This window comes from Tupaia chinensis, unplaced genomic scaffold, assembly GCF_000334495.1.
Source record: "Tupaia chinensis unplaced genomic scaffold, TupChi_1.0 Scaffold000111_1, whole genome shotgun sequence".
In the NCBI taxonomy this organism is placed as follows: domain Eukaryota; kingdom Metazoa; phylum Chordata; class Mammalia; order Scandentia; family Tupaiidae; genus Tupaia; species Tupaia belangeri.
The window spans coordinates 2,107,419-2,119,923 of NW_006159575.1; the positions used below are offsets into that span (position 1 = coordinate 2,107,419).

At 55.4% G+C, this 12,505-nt stretch overlaps 1 protein-coding gene across 4 annotated transcripts; it reads right to left on the bottom strand.

Moving 5' to 3' along the window:
- Positions 1 to 6: 6 nt before the first annotated feature.
- SLC49A3 (solute carrier family 49 member 3) lies at positions 7 to 8,226 on the bottom strand. Of its 4 annotated transcripts, none has more exons than XM_014586052.2 (10): positions 7,950 to 8,224; positions 4,810 to 4,968; positions 4,354 to 4,567; positions 4,121 to 4,197; positions 3,359 to 3,496; positions 3,123 to 3,239; positions 2,368 to 2,520; positions 2,028 to 2,185; positions 1,623 to 1,732; positions 7 to 472 (listed from the first exon to the last, which is right to left on the bottom strand). In XM_014586052.2, exons 1-10 carry the CDS (start codon positions 8,163 to 8,165, stop codon positions 354 to 356), a joined length of 1,461 nt encoding a protein of 486 aa, XP_014441538.1. In that variant the 5' UTR covers positions 8,166 to 8,224; the 3' UTR covers positions 7 to 353. The 4 variants fall into 4 exon arrangements, 3 of the variants coding, with proteins under 3 accessions (XP_014441538.1, XP_006143905.1, XP_014441539.1); XM_006143843.3 differs by having other exon boundaries at positions 7 to 512; positions 7,950 to 8,222; XR_003548630.1 differs by having other exon boundaries at positions 379 to 512; positions 1,623 to 1,728; positions 7,950 to 8,225.
- Positions 8,227 to 12,505: the final 4,279 nt, after the last annotated feature.

The window sequence follows — 12,505 nt, forward strand, 5'->3', positions numbered from 1 at the left end:
CCCCCCCCCCCCCCCCCCCAGCCACTCTGGGTCTGGCCTGGCCACAGGAGTCCTGCCAGGTCAATGTCCACACAGCGGTAGCTCTTCTTGCTGTAGCCACATGCTCTGTCCTGGGGCCAAGGGCCATTCTGCCTTGCACTGGGTACGCAAAGGACCCCAGATCTCTGCCACAGGCTCTCAGCTGTAGCTGGCCAGCCAAGGTAACCCAAGCCTGCCTCTCCCACCTCTCCTTCACGAGACATCTCTGGTCATAATCTCTCCAAGTCCTGGGGCTCCTAGAAGAGAACTCCCTCTAAGAATGAGCTGCCCCTGAGCTTCCAGCAGCGAACAGCTGGGGGTTCCATGTCAGGTCCTCAGGGGTGGTTCAGGATGGTCCTCAGCTCTTGGGCACACTTCCTGGGTGGAGGAGGACATGCCAGACTCCGCCTGCAAGCGCCGGTATGGAGTGTAGAAGAAGAGCACCATGATGCAGCTGAAGAGGGTGCACAGGCCAGCCATCAGCAGCATGGACACTAGGGACACATGGCACAGCTCTGTCCCCCATCTTGCCTCAAGCAGCCAGAGCTCCCTCAGGAGCCACCCAAGCCTGTGTGGCTGCAGATGGGCACAGTTCCAGGTGACCTTGACCCATGCTGACCCCACTAACTAGGACCACAGAGCAACCCAGAAGCAGAGCCCTTTCCAGCCCCTGACAGACCCAAGGAGGTGTGTGCAGACACCAGCTTCTGAGGACTGAGTTCTGAGGTCACCAGTGCAGAGTCTTGGACATGGCGTGTACCACTTGTCTGATTTCTGTTTTACTCACTCCTTTTTGTGTCTCTCTGTGTGTCCATGTCTTGCTGTGCTTCTAATATGGTTTGGATAATGGTTTGTCCCACAAAGGTTCATGTTTTGGAATTTGGTCTTAGTAAGAAGTGACTGGATGTCTCCCCAAAGTTCATGTGTTGTATTGTAAGGGTGTTAAGTGAAGACTTAATCCATTCATGGTGTCCCAGGTTGGGGCTTTTGACTGTGAGACATCACAGGGTGGGTTCATAAGGAGAGGAAATGAGGCAGGCGGTGGTCATAAGGATATAGACCGCACTCCACTCTGATGGAATCTCTGCCTTCTGCCGTTTTATGAAGCTGTGGACTTTCAGTCACCAGGACAGTGAGTCAATAAATCTCTATTTCTTTATAATTACCCAGCCTCAGGTATTTCTGAAAACAACACAGTCTTCCTTTGCAGCTCTCTGTGTCTCTGTCTCCCTCTATCTCTTTCTCTCTCTGCCTCCTATATCTCTCTCTCTGACTCCCCATATCCCTCTCTCTCTCTCATCATTCTGTCTTTCCTCTCCTTCTCAGATCTCTGCCCCCATGTCTCTCTATGTCTCTCTTTCACTGGTTTTTAAACAACTCATACAGAAGGGTAGAAAGTTGGGTTTTCATCAGGGTTTTCTCTGGGCTCCACCATGATCAGCCCAGGGTTCTGACTCTAGGGCCACTCTGCCTCCACCCCACAGGTACCTGGCACCCATCTAAGGACATGGAGATACCAAGAGACAGGGCTGTGGAGGAGAGGCCAGGCCCCACCTCCTCGCCTCTGCTTTCTGGGGCTCCTGTGCCTGTGTCTGGGCACTCACCTGTCCAGTCCAGCGGGACGTCGCCATGCCGGCAAGTGGAGAAAGATGGCTCCGCGCGACGCACAGTCAGTGCCGTCAACAGTAACATGATGAGCACGCCCTCGGCCTGCCTGGACACACGTGGCTCTCAGCCCCTGGCTGGCAGCAATGCCCACCCCCGCAGGGCTAGATCCAACCTTGGAAGGGACCCCATGCCCTCCACTATGCCACGGTCGCTCTGTGGGCAGCACACAGCCCATCAGTGTGGGCCCCAGAGCTGGCCCAGACCTGCAACAGCAGGTGCTCAGTAAGTCCTCAGATCTTGCTAGTTTGCCTGTGGGAAAGGGGCCTGGGCCACACAGCCTAGGGTGGGACATGGGGAGGCTCTCTGGGCCCTGTGGGGTAGCTGGGGCGGTGGACTCTCACCCCAGCACGAAGATCAGGCCTGCAGCAGCTCCCTCTCCCACAGGGAAGGAGCACTCGACGGCCAGTTCCATGGCCACGGGTGCCACTGAGAAGCCAAAGAACCCAAAGAGCGAGCATATGGCTGCCAGCGCCAGGGTCTGTCCCCGCATCTGGGACACCTGGAAGCAGCAACCAGAAGGACAGGGCAGTCAGGCACCCCCGTCCCGGATGAGCCCTTGGACTTGGCTGTGTGGGTACCCAACAGGTAGATGCTCTGTCCAAGCCTCACAACCTCCCCAACCCCTCAGAATGCCCCCTCCCACCCCTGGCAAAGGTGGTCTTGGCTTGAGGGGACTCTTACCAGGGCAAAGGCCACGCAGACCATGGAGGTTAGGCAGAGGCCTATCTTGGTGGCCTCAGTGAAGCATTTGGTCCGGTCCACGTACAGGCCAAGAGCCAGTGCCCCCAGAATCCCAAACATGATGAAGAGAGCCCCGCAGAGACCCGAGAACTCCTGAAGGAGCAAAGGAGAGCCTGGAGCACCGTCACTGACGAAGGAAACCATGCAGGCTCCTTAGGGAGCATGTGGTCACCAGGAGCCCAGGTAAGGCACTCAGCGCCTAGGACAGCAGCACAGACAGGCTGCAGCTGTGCTGCTGGCTGCCTACGGGGGGGCGGGGGGTGACACTGGGCCGCCCCCACCCTGGGAGCAAAACTGCTGAAGGGAAGCACCTGTCAGCGCAGGGTGCCTGGGTACCCCGCCAGAGGTGGAGATACGCTCCCAGCACCCACGCCCAGTGCTGCTGTAGAGGGCAGGAGACGTGTGGGCCGAGCAAAGCTCCCCTCTGCATCTCTGAATGCCAGGGCTTGCCCTTCCCTGGAGCCCCAGGTCACTGGGTACGGTGGTGAAGATGAAGAGGCCGTAGGCGAGATCTCAGCACCCTGCCACCCTGCAGCCATGGCTGCCACCTGCTGTCTGCTAACACAGCTTCCACACACAGCATCTCAGTAGCACCCACACCATCAGGTGGATGCCAGCGTCTCCCAGTGTCTTCCGGGGTGTCCAGCTGTGTGGCTGGGAGGCTGTGGGCTCCTGCAGGGGTGGGCAGTACTCACATTAGAGTAGCCATTCACACAGAGGATCTGCTCTAGGAGGGCCGAGAAGCTGGAGAAGATGCCAATGCCGCCTCCAAAGCACACTGCCAAGATGACGTAGGCCTTGTTCCGTACCAGCTGTGGGGAAGAGTCTTGGAAAAGGAGCCCTGGGGCCTCTGGCCAAGGTCTTCCCAACTTTACCCCCTCCTGGGCCTCCAGCTCCCCATCCCCCGATATCTGAGACCCACAGCACCAACCAGTTTGAGCCCGTCCAGGAACTTCTCCGAGGTGGAGCTGGCAGCCCCGGCAGAGGGCGGGGTGGGGGGCACGCTCTCCCAGAGGCAGGCAGTGGCCAGCAAGCACGTGAGGCCGGCAGGGATGACGTAGACACCAAGCTGGGGAGAGGGTGTACTCCAGTTCCTCCTGCTCCCCGACTGGCTGCCACCCAACCTTCAATCTCTAGCGCTGTCAGCAAATCTCGGAACCTATGGTAGACCTGCCCTGGGGGTTTCATGTGGGGTCCTGACTTTTAAACTATCACTTGGGGACCAGCAGATGACATAGTGGTTATGTCGCTGGACTCCCACATAGTCCACCATGGTTCGAGTCCCAGACCCAGTGACTTAAAACTCACACTGGGCACATGTGCATGCGTGCCCAAGATCCCAAGAGGGAAATAGAGGAGAAGGGATTATGGCACGGCCATGCTCCTTGGGAGGTGATTTCTCACTTTCTCTCTCTGACTCTCTGGAGAGCAAAAAACTCTCTCTCTCAAAAAAAAAAAGACAAAATATCACTCAAGGACGACTCCCTCCTTGACATTTGCCCGCCTCATCGAGCTCCAGATTCACCCATCCAACTGCTAACTGCATTCCCATATGAGAAGCAGGTTATACAAACACAGGCGTGTCACACAGACATGTGCAGAGGTGTGCATGTGCATATGCACAAACTCCACACGCATGCACAAGTACACACAGACACACATGCACAAACATGCACTTCATGAGCTCCCTCACCATTATGGGGATGTCGTCCCCCGTCTTCACCAAGGCAGGTGACAGCACATTGGCCACGAGGAGGCCCAGGGGGTTCGCTGGAGGAATGATGGACAGAGAAGTGTGTGAGCTCAGCTGTGACCTCATCCCCAGCCCACAGGCAGAGCCTTGCCCTGGCCAGAAAGCATGGGAACAGAGGACCCTTCACCAAGCCAGAGGCCAGGTGGGTAGGTGGCCTCAGCTTCAGGACTCACACATGGTGGCGATCATGTTGGCTGTGGCCCGCTGGTGCTCTGGGAACCACAAGGCAGCCAGCTTGGCTGGAGAGAAGATGACCAGGGTCTGGGCCAGGGCACAGATGGTCTGGCCACCCATGAGGAAAGCAATTGGGTACAGTTTCTCACGGGTCATGCAGGGCACGGAGCGGAGCGCACTCCCAGCGAAGTTCAGCCATGCACCCAGGATGGTCTGCAGGGACAAGGTCAGGGGCTACCAGTCATCCCAAGCTCCTCCTGGGCCCTAGACACTTGTCCACTCAGTGACCAGACCTCCAGCCACCCACAGCCCCAGTGCCTCTGTCCGGGAGCCCAGAAGGTGGCGCTGGTAAGCCCTCATCTGGAGAGGAGGTGATGGCATCATGCCCAAATGCAGGGGATCCCACCCCAACGTGGGATCCCATCCAACGTGCCTTGATTTGGGTTCTGACTCACCGCCCAGCGAAGCCCAACAGAGTCTAGGATCCAGATGGCCACTATGCCAAATGGGATGGACACCACGAGGTAGACCAATGACAGCCAGTTGATCTGCTCCATGGACAGGGAGAAGTGCTCGGCAATGGTGTCAGCCACGGGTGCGAAACTGAGCCAGAGCTACAGGGACACGTAGGAGTCAGCCAGGTGGCCACAGGAACCACTCACCTGGTTCTGGTCTCAACTAGCCCGAGGGGGAGAAAGTGTTAAGGTTCCAGCCACAGCAGTGCAGGCAGGAGAGGCGCTGCTGCGGAATGCTGCGGAATGCTGCAGGCCACATGGACAGGCTCTGGGTTCACATCTCAGGTTGGCCTGCACAGTCAAGGCACACTCATGATCCTGGCTGGCTGCAGGGCTAGGGGAGAGGATCACGGGTGAAGACCCTAACTAGGACATCCTCAGCAAATAAACTTGAAGAAAGGAAGAAAGGAAGGAAGAGAAGTCAGGAACACACCCTGACTCGGAGTCTTTCTGCCAGAAGCCACCCTCACTCTGGCAGCCTGAGGGAAGGCACCCAGTTGCAGGGTTGGAGAGCATGCCTGGAGGGTGGACCAGCCTGGAGACAGACGCTGAGGCCAGAGCCTAGAGGGCTGTGAGCCTCACCGAGACTGGACCTCACCCTCCAAAAAGAGGGCCAAGGGCTGTGGGTGGGAGGAGAGCACCCACCGTCTGGGAGGCATCACGGGGGCGGTGGGCACGAGAGGGCAGGCTTGGTAGTCAAGGATCAGGCACGAGCAGCGAGAGAGCAAGGCCGGGACCTGGGAGAGGTGGAGCTGTTCCGACACGGCCCCAGAGCACAGGAGGTGGAGGAGGAAATGGGTAAGGGGAGACAGCAGCCCTGGGGCCCAGGCTCATGGGCCAAGCAGAGGACACATTTGGGGGAGACCACGAAGGTCAGTGAGTGGGGAAGACCCAGTGGCAGACATCCAAGCAGCCCGAGCTATGGGTGTTGGGTCAGCAGCATCATGCAGAGGGCCATGGAGAGGCCAACAGGGAAAGGACAGAGCCAATGTTTCCGCAGACCTCAGAGCCCAGGATGCTTTTAGGGTGGGGTGGAGGGTTCACTTCTAGACTTTCTGCAAATGGGGTGATTAAGTCTTGGGTAGGAACACCTGGACTATCTGCCGGCCCCACCTAAGGCTAGCCAACCTCCCCTATAGGAGACCTGGTGTCTGGTCAGGTAGACCAGACTCCAGCCATAGGCATTGTCAAGTGATGGGACTCAGTCCCACAGATGTTCAGCAAACAGCACAGGAGCACACTGGGACAGTGGGGAAGTCTTCCTGGAGGAGGTGAGATGGGTTCATCCTTGAAGTAATCCCTGAAGTAAAGGCCAAGAGGAGAAGGGGAATCACCCAGACTTACTACAGGGGGGCCGGGGCAGAGGGTGGGACAGGTGTAGACCCACCACCAGTGGGTAGCATGATTAACCCAACTCTGAGGCTGAGCAGTGAGATCCTGGCTTACTGGCCCAGACAGAGGTCTGACCGCAAAACCTCACATGACTGCAAGTTTGGGCAACAGCTGCATTCTCTTCCTTTTTTCTCAGGACAGCATAAGGAGCAGATTCCCCCAGCTTCAGAGTCCTCACACAGGCCAAAGTGCTGCCCGCCTGGCCTAGCCCAGCAGAGAGAGAGAAAGGCTTCTGTTTACAAAAGGCTGCTCTGCTAAGCTGAGCTCATGCGCCACCAGCCTCGCAGCTCCATTCCTGACCCTCCCCGGAGCTGTGGTCCATGACGGGACAGGGAGGCGTCTAAAGCTTGGAAGGCAACATAGGGAAGATCATTTGTCTGACTCTTCTGTCCGCAAAAACTCTCTTCAACCTGCTCCCAGCTCACCTTCTCCCACCCCTTTAGGCATGCTAGCGGCCACCTCACACACTGATCGTCATCTGGAACACAGAGCTGTCTCCCTAGGGCCACTCCTGGGACTCCTTCCGAGCCTCACTCCAACCTGCTCCATCTGCCCCTCATGGCGCTTTCACAGAACGCAGGAGCCCTGGCCACCCAGATGGAGATGAGTAACTGTGGGGCTCAGGGGAACTCGGCCAGGGCAAACATGGCGCTCGCTGTGGTGACCAGGGCAGGGATCTCTACAGTTCTTGGAGTCAAGGTAGGATTTATGTTTTCTCCGGAATGACTTGAGTTGAAACAAGGGGCGGGACTGAGGTAGGACTCGACTCTTCCTCCCAAGACCATGACGCCCGTCAGCTGTCAGCCTCATGGAAGCAGTGCCTGGGGCTGAGGGAGATCCCGGCTCTGCACGCTTGGGTGCTGCACCCTAAGTCAATTACGGCTTCCCCTGCATGTAGACAAAGGCCCAGGGAGCCAAGCCCCAGCGGTGGGCCAGCTCAGCCAGGCAGTTACAGCAGAAAAATGGGCTTCTGGAGTCACTGCAGCCCCCACCTCCAGCTGGTGCCTCAGGCTGCCTGTCTCCACACCCTGTCCAGAAAAGAGAAAAGGCTGGGGCCATCCCAATGGCTGCCACTTCGGGACTGCCTGCTGGTGTTCCCTGTTCACAGGCACTAGCTTCCAAGTGGCCCCACAGCCCGTCGGCACCTCCCTGAGCTGTGGGCGCCCAACTGTATGTAGTTTTTCATTGCAGGAGGGCGAATTCCTGAGGTTCCTTCACCACTGGCAGGGGCGGGGGGGAACACGCGGGTCTGGCGAGAGAGCGGCTTCTGGCCCTTGCTCCTCTCAGGTGTGTGTAGACACCTGTCCAAGGGGTGTAGAGGTGGTCAGGACAGTGGCTGCCAGGGACATGAGTAAGGTTCATCTAAGACTTTACTTGTAGGAGATGAGCTGCAGAAAAAGGGGTTCCAGGCCCCTGACAGGAGGGAGTTGGGAACAAGCAGGTTGGGGGCCTGGACCCCCATGACCAGCAGATATGATTTCACTGGCTGATTCGTGGTCACTTAGCCCTGCTCGTCGTCCGCACAGTCAGGACACCCATCTGTCCCTCCCACCCTTCCACGGTCAGAGGAACCCGCCCTGGGTCCCCAGTAGTCCGCGCTGTAACTGCGAGCAATGACGCCCGGCTGGCTCAGAGGAGGACTGGCGAGGACAGTCCCGGACTCCCCACTCCCGGCGCGGCCCCCGTACCGTGGCGTTGGAGCAGCTGAGCAGACTGACCACCAGCAGGAAGACCCAGCGGCGCGCATAGACGCGGTGGCCTAGCAGCGCGCCCAGAGTTTGGGTCGGGGCGGGCGCCAGCGGGTCCCCCACCGTCTTGGACACATCCCCTGCGGATCCCGAGCCATCGGCAGACCCCGAGCGGTCCGCAGTAGTCTCCGGCAGGTTGGCAGCCGGCTCCGCCATCGCCTACCGCGCTCCGCAGTCCCAGCAGCCCCCGGCCGGCCCGCGGACTTAAGGAGCGCCCTGCGTGGGCCAGGCCCGCCCGCGGAGGTGGGGCCATGCCCGGCCGAGCAATCCGGGTCGGTCACCGCCCCCAGAGGACTTGTGTGGCGGTAGTGGTGATGGTGGGAGTGGGTCCCCGCGACTGTCAGGTGAAAAGATCAGTTGGTGAAAATGGGTCCTCCTCTTTCAGCCTCGGCAAGTCGCCGCCAAACACAACGGGGACAAAATTCCCTCCGCAACGAGTTCACACAGCTCGTTTGATCCGCGCAGTGGGCACGCCCACGTGAGTGGATGTTGGAAAGGAAGCCTTAAAGTCGCTCTGCCTCTTCGGAAGATGTGCATTTCATGAAAGGGGCGTGGAAGGCCCTTCATTCCCCGCGCCACCACTGCTTCATTACTCAGGTCCAAACTAGCCATGGAGAGAGCCAGAGGCAAGCCGAAAGAGGAGGCGCAGTTTGCAAAGATACCCAGATGCAGACCAGGCCTTAGGTTCGCCCCAGTGGGGCCGCAGGGGCTGGGCTGCGGTGGGAGGTGTTGCCTTTGGGGCGGGGCGGGCTGGGGGTGGTCTGTCTGCCCCTCCCAGGGAGTTGTGTTAAGTTAAACATTATTCAGAGTCTAAGGGTGAGTCCCGCTTGGCTGACTTTGCAGCTCTAGTCTCCACGTGTGGCTTGAAAAACACAGGGGGGAAGGGGAAGGGGAGGGCAGTGGGCAGTGTGCCCAAAATCCGAGAGGAAAATGGGGAAGGGATTGCTGCGTTGCCATGGAGGGGGTGATGGTGGAGGGGATGTGCTTTCTCATTTTCTCTCTCTCTGTCAGAGCGCATGCCCCTATAACAAATTTTAAAAATAAAAAACTGATTAGTGTCCTTTACTTTCTAAAGTTTTTGTTATAAGCCACGTGCGCTTGCCAGAGAGACAGTGAGAGGGAAACGCTACAACCCCTTCTCCTCCATTCTTCTCCTAGGATCTTAGAGCACATGCACCCAACCAGTGTGGTTTTCAAGCCACCAGGTCCAGAGCTGAAACCGCAGTCAGCTATATGGGAACCCGCACCTTAACCACCAGACCACCCGCTGGTCCCAGTCAGCGTCATTTATTAAAGCACCATCAGGGAGATTTTATGCAGGACCATGGCAATGGTGACTGGGACCGCTATAACGGGCAGTGGGGCAGATACATTCTGAATGCAGGGGGTAAATAAGAATTTATAGCCGAGGAGTAGGGTGGGAGTCAGCAGATGGAAAATTACTAAGAGGGAACCCCAGGGGTATGGGGGTCCTGGCTAAACCAATTTAACAGGATTAACACTGAAGACAGGCCTCAGGACAAGACATTACCTGGGGGAAGGTAGAGGATAAGGAACCTGATTGGTTATCAAGGATGGTCCAGTACCAGTGACAGGGCCTCTGACTGTCACGACGAAGCAAGGTTCCTTGCTAAAACTGGATTTTACAAGGAAGCGTACAGCTGGGCCCAGGAGCTGATTCAGGAGTTGACCAACGTTTGGCCAAGCTAAGCATCTTTGTCAGTAGGCAGCTCCTCCCATTCCCAACCCCCTCACCACCCACATCTGCCTTTTACAGCTGAAGAAACAGCTGGGCACAGACCTCTATTTGTTGGGATAGAGAAGCATATGGGTTGGAGACGAAGTGAAGACTCTCAGCTTGTCTTATCTGCAAGAACACACTGACCCTGCCCCACACCCGTGCCTCAAGGCCAGTGGAGGTGTGGGGTGGGGCTGGCCTGCCAGAGGTACTAGCAGGAGCTCCCACCCTAGCAAGGAAGCCCTCCTGGTCTCAAACACACCCTTGCTGTCCCACACGTACAATGCTATTTCTGTTTTTTTTTTTTTTTTGTCTTAAATGTTCATCCACTTCAATAGAGCCCATCCGTCACCATACCAGTCTGATCACTGGTACCCAGCCTTCACTCTGGGTTCTGCCAGCATTTGGTATCCACCTGGGCCTGTGGCTGGCAAGGGGCAGACTTCCATCTAAACACTCTGGGTTCTTATGGGGGGGGGAGTGTAGTGATTGTGTCGGATGGAGTTGGCCACATTGGATTTCTTTTGTGGAGTCCTGTCTAATAACAGAAAATGGGGCTCACCCAGGAAGAGGCTGTGAGGGTGTCCCACTCTCTGAGAGCCCTGACTGGGCTCTGTGGTCCTCTCCCTCATCTCTTTTGTCCTTTCTTTTTGTTGATGTCCTCCCTAATCTCTGTTTTCCCTCCTCACCTCTGCCCATCCATCCCCTCTGCTCTCCCCCTGACCTCTTCCTCAACCCCCATCCCACCCCATTCACAACCCTTTCCCTGAAGCCTGACCCCCTCATAGCCTTCCTCCATGGCTTCCTGCTACTGTTGGCCTGAGGTCTGTAACACCCTGCCACCCCACATGGCAGCTGGGGAGGAGGTCTGCCCCTTGCCAGCCACAGGCCCAGGTAGAGTCTGAGCCTGTCGCCATGCGACAGGGCAGCGTGGGGCTCACGTCTCTGCTGAGCACTGACTATATGTGAGGCTTCTCTGCCCCATCCCAGGACCCTTGGATTGAATAGGTGAACTCGGGAAGGTTGCAAAATACAAAATCAACACACTACAGTCCACTCATTTTGTATACCAACTAGAAACGTAGAATTACAATTCCTTCGAAGAAAATTAAATACTGGGGTATAAGCCTAAAACATATAAAGGACTTGTGTGCTATAAATTGTACAACACAAATGAAAGAAATGCAAATTAAAACCACAATGAATTTTTAAAATTTATTTATTCATCCATTTAGTTTTCAATTTGACCAGAGAAAGACACAAAGAAAGAGAGAGGAACTGAGAAAGCAAGCCACCAGGACTGGGACTCGAATCGTGGTAAGCCATGTGGGAGTGTCCAGAACCTTAACCATATGCCATCTGCTGGTCCCAAAACCACAATGAATTTTTTTTTTAAGAATTATTTTATTCTATTTTATTTGTTTATTCATTTATTTTTTAATTTGATCAGAGGGAGACAGAGAGAGAGAGAGAGAGAAAGTGAGAAAGCAAGCCACCAGGTCCAAGACTTGAACCGTGGTCAGACGTGTGGGAGTGTCCAGCACCTTAACCACCACACCACCTGCTGGTCCCCCACAATGAATTTTTTTAGAAAGATTTTTGCTATAGAGCACATGTGCTCGCCAGAGACCCAGAGAGTGAAAAAGTGAAAAATCACCCCCACAGAGGGGGGATGGCCACACAGCAAACCCTTCTCCTCCATTTTCTTGGGATTGTGGGCAAACGTGAGGCCAGTGTATTTTAGGCCACTGGGTCCATCACTCAAACCGCAGCCAACCATGTGGGAGTCCAACACCTAACCAATCTGCCACCTACTGGCCCCATCACAATGAAATATTTGATCCATTCAGAAGGCTGCTGGTGTTGGCCTGAGGACTTTAAATCTCCCTACCCCACCTGGCAGATGGGAAGGAAGTTTAGATGGAAGTCTGCCCCTTGCCAGCCACAGGCCCAGGTGGATACCAAATGCTGGCAAGGCTGTGAGTAACTGGATCACTCATACATTGTTGCTAAGAATGCAAAATGTTATAGCTGTTGTGGAAAACAGGTTGGCGGTTACCTACAACCAAAACATGCAATTATGTGACCTATCAATTATATTCTTGGATGTTTAACTCATGTTTATGCGAAAGTCTATACTGGGATGTTCATAGCAGTTTTATTTGTAATAGTCAAAAACTGGAAACAATCCAGATGTCCTTTAATAAGCAACTGGTGGTTAAGCAAATTGCAATACGTCCATACCATAGAATATTACTCAGTAGGAATGAACTGTTGATACATACAATAACCTGGAGGAATCTCTAGGTAATTATGCAGAGTGAGGGGGTGGGGAACCAATCTCAAAATGGTACAACCACATAACTTTTTTTAAAGGTTTTTTTAAATAGGGTGCATGCACTTGCTGGAGAGAGACAGAGATAGCTGGAGAGAAAGTGAGAAATTGCCCCTTAGGTGACATAGGAGTTGCTGGGTGATCAGATCCAACACTTGTGCTGGTTCTTGGCCTACACTCAGGAAGAATTAGAGACACAGACACAGAGAGGAGAGCAAAGTAGAGTTTATTAAGGAAGGAGAAAAACCTTCCAATGTCATGGAAGGGGACCCGAATGGGTTGCCAAAGAAGAGCTGGAGGTGAGGGGTGAGGGGTTTTTCATTTTGCAGCCTGAACAATAGGCTGGCTTTCTGATAAGGAAGTGGGCTTTAGAAAATAGTTACATGGTAGTCTGAGTGACTTATTACCCTATTCTTTGTGGGT